The sequence below is a fragment of the Coffea eugenioides genome, chromosome 2 (assembly GCF_003713205.1).
Source record: "Coffea eugenioides isolate CCC68of chromosome 2, Ceug_1.0, whole genome shotgun sequence".
Lineage (NCBI taxonomy): Eukaryota > Viridiplantae > Streptophyta > Magnoliopsida > Gentianales > Rubiaceae > Coffea > Coffea eugenioides.
Window position 1 is genome coordinate 581,633 of NC_040036.1, and position 6,794 is coordinate 588,426.

Below are 6,794 nucleotides of genomic sequence, written 5' to 3' on the forward strand. Positions count from 1 at the left end.
ATATTGTCCTCTTTTTTTTTTATTTTAAAAAAGATATTAATATTGTCCTCTTTTTTTCCCTTGGGTTAACGTGTTGCTTCAAGATATTCCCGGCGGCTGTCTTCAACTGAAATACTGAAACATTGCCAACCATTTTGGTTTTTTGGTCCATTTCTCTATTCTGTAACTGAGTACATGTACAATTGTACATTGGTAGAAAAATAAATGCGACTAAGAAGGGCATCACTCGTGAGTTAAAAAGAGCCATAACCGGAGGGAGCTTGCCCTTTTGATATCGATACGCGATATGCCAATGACAGGTGTTTACGTCCGACGAACAAACTGTAGCATGCCATCCGATTTGTACGAGTAAAATCAGGAAACTTTGATGAACATGCCCCAATGAACTTCTGGCCTTGAAAACGATTGCTGTTTGCCCCGCCTTGAATAGTCTTGAGGATTTAAAATTCGTGGCAAGAGTAATCGAATGAATAAAGGAACAAGAGCCGATAACAGAAGTTAGTAAGTAAACTAGAGCCGATAAACTGCGAAACATGAAGTGAACTAGAAAACTCATGAAGATTGCTTGGAAATAACATTGCTTCGTTTGGATTAGCTGTTTTTCGAGATGTTTTTGAAAATCGAAAAATCGGAAGTACATACATAGCCTATGACTCCTAAAATGCCATTAAAATGAAAGAAATATCATCATAGTTGCCATACTTTATAAAGAGTGAAAGTGGTGTCTTCAACCTGATGTTTCTTCTTACATTTACAGCGACAAGTTGCCTTCAAAACCAAAAGAACCCACTAATTTCATAGTCCACGTCATTCGACCTAAATCCATCATTGGTAGCGTAACTATCCACTCTTATATTTATTTTAGATAACGTAGTCACCACGCTCCTAATATGTACCGCAGAGATATAAGCTGATGCACGCATCTTTGCTTGGGCCAACAACTACTATCGTATCATCAGCTCTATCCTTATTCGGCGCCTAACCAATTTGTCACGGTTGTCGTACACATCAGCAACCATGTATTTGCACACGTCGGCGAGTACATAAATATCAACTATTGTTACAGATCGATCATCCATGGAACCTTTACGACTCAAATCTATTAACCTTAATCTTCAACTAGCAGCGTGGATTATAAATTTTTCATTGCTGATTTATGAAGATTAGTTAAAAATCAAACCCCCCATGTAATCGATTTTAAATGGAAGCTGCCGACAAACTCCTATCTGCTGATCAGCTATAAATTGTATTTATCGGCATCATATGGCTAATTATCTATCTATCAATAATCCACCAACAAATAATTCACTCTGATTTTGTTTTGGACTTGTGGGTGTTGTCGTTTGTTTTAATGACAGTAGGGTATTAAAAGGCAAAATCTGAAACTCCGGAAGTGGAACAACCATCATTAGTGAGTACTTAATAATAAATCTCTAATTAATACAAGTAAAGTACTCTAATACTACCTCCTCCCCAAAAAATGGCCGGCGGGGGTGTAGAAACAAACTACTAGAAATTAATTAGATGAGAAAAGAAAGTCAAACCAAATGGGGACCGGATTTTCCTATTCATCAGGCACAACATTAACGTGTATAGATAGCAGTATAAAAACAAACGCAGGCTCCAGTTCGCTGTCTCATCGGCCTGGCTAAATAATTTCCCAAATCCATTTTTGGCGGAGAGGAGCAGTCAAATTCATTGCACTCTTTCGAACGAGGCGAGAGAGGTGTAGAGACCGAAATAAGGGCGGACAGAATTCGATCAAACACTTGACCGATCAATCAAAAGATGATAAGAGTGGGGATGATGGTGGAGCTTCTGCAGGAATACAAGAGTTTGGTAATGGCAACTCTGAGAGAGCAGATGTCTCTTCCCACTCCCAGGCCGCCTTCTTTTCTGTTCCTCGGAACCCTTCCCTCTGCCTCAACCGCCATCCTCCGCCGCCACCACCACTCCGACTCCTCTACTTTCTTCGTCTATTTCTAGCCACGTTCAATTATTCTTCCTTCTCTTCTCATCACGGAGCGGTGTCCACGACGCATCGAATTTTTGTTTTTCCGGCACCAGTTTATTCTTGTCCTACTCTCACGAGTTATTACAGCAAATAGCAGTTGTGGTTTGTGTTGGTTATTGATTTATTATTATTATTATTATTATTGAACGACGACGTACTACCAATACGAGTTTTTCTTGATTCTTGCTATTATTATTATTGTTATCATCATCTCCAATTCATCCAAATGTGTTAGACTCTTAGTTGGGGGGGATAAAATCAGTTAAAGGAATCCATAATTTTTGTTTAATTCGAGTTTCTCTTAAAGCAATCCATCTACTTCCTGCACCTGCCTATTTATCCCCCAAAAAACGCGTTGGTTGTTTGCAAAAAGTACACGTACCTTATTATTTTGTGTAAAGCATTTTCAGTTTAATCTTCACTTTCATCATTGCAACACTTCCTTTTTAGTATTTTATATATATCTTCCCCTTCAGTTTCTTCACACCTCTGTCATCCTAAATAAAATCACAAAACCATAAAATTTGCCACTCACTGAAAATTTTTGAAGAAAAAATACACACTACTAATTGAAATTGTTGTCGAAGGTTGGTTGAACAGCGATGCTATGCTGTGTGACATGAAACGTGGGTTCATACTCAAACTAGATTGTTTATAGTCTCGAAATTGAATTTTGAGTATCGATTTTTGTTTTCTATACAAAATGTTTCCACAAAAAATTTTATAATTGTTCTAGACATATAATGGCCCTTAATTTCGCAAGCCAGTTATTTGCTAGGCTTTATCAATAGAAAAATGCTATAGTAAATGACTTAAACAAATTAAAGAATAAGCTACTTCCTTGATTTTAGTGATTCCCATATTTGTGCTCTATCACTTAATAATGTCAGATAAGTTACCTCCTTGATTTTAAGAATTCCATGTTTGTGTCTATGGCGTCTCGAAGGATTCCATGTTTGTGTCTATAGCGTCGTAATATTGTGATTTACAATGGTTGTTTGTAGAAATTCTCATATTTGTGTCTATGACGTCTTGATTTTAAGGATTCCATATTTGTGTATATAGCGTAGTAATGTCGTGATTTACAATCACTGCTTGTAGGGATTTTCATGTTTGTTTCTATTATTTAGTGACATCATCATTTACCGTCGCTATTTTTTATAGCCGCAATGTCATAATTTACCTTTTTATAGGTGGACTCTGCTAATATGGGTTGAGTCAAAACTTGTTCACTAAAATCCTATTTGATAATTCAATTTAACATTTAAATTTAATATATTCAAATCTTAATTATTTAAACGCATTTGATAACTAAAAATCAAACATTTAAATTCATTAAGTGGCACTGAATTTTCTAGATAAAATTTGCTCCTAAAAATAAAGCCCATGCTTGATAACCAATTCATCATTTAAAATTAATGGAATCAAATTTTAACATATTCAGACCGTTTGATAATCAAAAATTGAACATTCGAATTAATTAAGTGACACTGGATTTTCTAGACAAAAGTTACTCCTAAAATTAAGTGATAAACTATTCACTTATTATTGAATGCGATATGTACTCAAATGTATTAGATTTAATACTTAACAATTCAATAATTTAATGGATTCAAACTTCAGTTTTCAAATTTCAATTTTATCAAATACATCCTAAGTTATGAGTTGTTCACTTATTATTTAATGTGATATATATTCAAATATATCAAATTTAATACTTAACAAGTTAATAATTTAAGGGATTTAAATTTCAAATTTTAGATTTCAATTATATTAAACGCACCCTAAAGTTTGTTATATTTAAAAAATGGCGTTTCTAAAGGATGATAAGAAAATCTAAGTTCACGTCTCTTTTAACTAATTGGTAGTTGAGGAGTTTTGCTTCCGAGTTATAATTTAGATTGCATGCTCAATTTATGACTAATATTTTCTTTTGGTATTTCCAGACATGTCATTGGATTATGTACTATATTTTCTGTTTCGTAAGCCTACCTGTCAACTTGCAAGTTGAAGAGTACGCTGAGATCATAATCCGAACAGAGCACCAGCGTGTGCTCTCGAACTGACCTGCAATGAGCCGAACAACAGGATTGGCTCTCCATTGCGACTCCGACGCTCAAATCAGTTAGGAAGTACGTGGGGATAGAGAAAGTAATAGTATTATGTAGCGTAGTGTACCTTGTTAGATCCCCTCCATTCCTTATTTATAGAACTGCTAGGGATAGCCTCTAAGGAGTCCAAAGTTATCCCCCTACCCACAGTAGTTATCCCATTAGAATATGAGTCCTACTGTGTTATTAGAAGCAGAGTCTCTCTTGGACTCTAACCCTAACCTTATCTCGAAAAATGAGGAATCCCTTATCAGTTGTTCTACCGGATTGATCGCCCAAGATCTTTGGTCTCTACTCAAACCCGATGAAAAAAATGGAATCACTTCTTATGGACTCGTTGAGAACGATTCGGATCTAGTTCATGGCCTATTAGAAGTAGAAGGCGCTCTGGTGGGATCTTCACAAACAAAAAAATATTGCAGTCAATTTGATAATGATCGAGTGACATTGCTTCTTCGGACTAGATACGAGACACCCTTGGGCCTTTCTATTTGATTGTATCGAAAGGCCCAATGAATTGGGATTTCCCTATTGGTCCAGGCCATTTTGGGGCAAGCGGATCATTTATGATGAAGAGAATGATTCGGAGTTCTTGCATAATGTAATCGTGCAATACCAGATACGAGATAGATCTTTCGGTCAATGACCTAACAGGCTCATATGTTGGACCGAAGTGGCTAGAAGAACTAACACGTGTCAGTGGACAATTGGCTCCTCTACACAGGTTATTATGGGGTGCTCATAATGCAATTAAATTATAATTATAAGCCATCCAAACGACTAATATAACGCAAAAATCTCACTGGAGAAAATGTGATCCTCAAAGCCGGCTACAGTTTGCAAAGCAGCATGGTCCATATGAGCGAGCGACCAAGCGTGTTTCGTAACTAGGATGAAGATGCCAAGACACTAAAATCCATAATCACCAAAACTGATAGCATTACAACTTAAAGCTCTGCATAAGCAAACTCGCAACAGTAGCACCAAAAAAAAAAAAAGCACAGAGACCAGTCAGCCGTTGAGCAGACAAATATTTTTCTCTACTAAGATGATCCCGCAAATGTCAAGCGCAAAAAGGGAAAAAATAAAAATGACAATCCTAGCTATTAGGTGAATGATTAAACAAAATGGTGCCACCATTTCGAACTCTTAACACTAGAATGCATCAAAAATTGGTAAAAGACCATGGTCCAATTTTAGGTTGTTAGCTCCATGATAGCACTGACGATATCTCCATCGTGGGCCTTGAGAGCCTTGACAGCCTTGCACCTCGTCACCCCCGCCTGAGTCATCACCAAATCGATATCACGAGGCTCGACACCAGTCTCATCAATCTCTTCCTCTTCTTCATCTGCCTGTACTGCAGCACCTGAAGCAGAGATATCCGACTTGGCCATCACAGAGCCCATGTCCGGCATCCTGAACTGCTGGGCTGCCTGTGTCTGCAGCTGAGAGCTCAAGTCCTCTATCTTAGCTTCTCCGAATATCACGTAGGTATCAGAATTTGGGCTTTTGAACACATCTGGTTTTGAGATGAAAAACAATATCTGCAAACAGTTGAAGACGATTGGAGAGAACTGAGAAGGGACCAACACGAGGCAAACAAAATGAAATAAACAGAGGATAGAATACAGGCCTACATTTTTGGTTCTCTTAATGGTGACCCTAGTGACACCAGTAACAGGTTTCATTCCTAGCTTCAACATTGCCTTGCGGCTCTTCTTTTCACTCCTGCTCTGCTTTGAACTCTCGTTAGTGCCTGCAAGTAAATGTCAATCAGTATAATTCAGCAATGTCAAAGCAGCAAGGTGGTTGCAAAGCAAGGAGAACAACCACCACTAGAATACCACTAACCAAGAGCGACGCAGCTAGTGAATCTATCATCTGATTCACACGTACTACTAGAATACACCATCATGAACCAAGAAATGCAGCAGTTGGAACTTTTCAAATTTGAGTTGAATGCATTAGGGGGGACTAGTCTGAATATTTCAACCACAAGAGGATTGAGGAGGGAACATACGATACAAGTAGCATTTATTAATTGCCCACCAAACATGGAGCACTACAATCGGTAACCCAACTACTAGCAAACTAAGCATGAAGCAGAAGTACTTTATGACGGACATAAATATAAAGAAAAAAAAAACCCCCCCCCAAAACGGGACATCTAGAACAGGAAAAACAAGAGTAAACAAATACTACTAAGAAAACCTTGGGCACCGTCTTCTTTGTCATCATCCTCGTCGTCGGAATCGTCGGCATCGTCTTCGTGGTCGTCTTCGTCTTTCACGTCCTCCACTACCGGCTCATCTCCCTGCAAATTAATCCTTTAAAAAAATTATTAAGCAAGCATATCAAAGATTAAAAAAGGCAAACCGAAAAAGGAAAAAAGAACTCGCGCGGATAATAACGTCTTGACTGATAAAAATATTTAAAAACAGAAAAGGAAAAGAAGATTAAAAGAAAAATGAAGAAGGTAGAAGAAGTTGGCTAGTAAACTGAGAACCTGAAGCTTTTTGTCGACGTCAAGTTCTTCGACGACGGGGCCCGGCATGGCTTTCTTTGATTGCTTCTGCTTGCTTTACCAGATGATGGAGAAACAGAGTGAGAGAGGCACAGCGGGTTGCGACGACTGGAGGATAAACCTTTGTTGGAGTAAGGACGGA

The 6,794-nt window shown here is 37.9% G+C and overlaps 1 protein-coding gene across 1 annotated transcript; it reads right to left on the reverse strand.

Moving 5' to 3' along the window:
• Positions 1–5,018: 5,018 nt before the first annotated feature.
• LOC113760838 (nascent polypeptide-associated complex subunit alpha-like protein 2) lies at positions 5,019–6,794 on the reverse strand. Its single transcript, XM_027303572.1, has 4 exons — positions 6,635–6,794; positions 6,340–6,442; positions 5,766–5,884; positions 5,019–5,672 (listed from the first exon to the last, which is right to left on the reverse strand). The coding sequence occupies exons 1-4, from the start codon at positions 6,680–6,682 to the stop codon at positions 5,322–5,324; spliced, it is 621 nt and encodes a 206-aa protein (XP_027159373.1). The 5' UTR covers positions 6,683–6,794; the 3' UTR covers positions 5,019–5,321.

Excerpts from the sequence above, each read along its gene's own strand:
- LOC113760838 (XM_027303572.1), bottom strand. The coding sequence starts at position 6,682 with ATGCCGGGCCCCGTCGTCGAAGAACTTGACGTCGACAAAAAGCTTCAG. Across the intron at positions 6,443-6,634 it reads ACGTCGACAAAAAGCTTCAG|GGAGATGAGCCGGTAGTGGA; the intron begins GTTCTCAGTTTA and ends ATTAATTTGCAG. Across the intron at positions 5,885-6,339 it reads CAAAGAAGACGGTGCCCAAG|GCACTAACGAGAGTTCAAAG; the intron begins GTTTTCTTAGTA and ends ATTTACTTGCAG.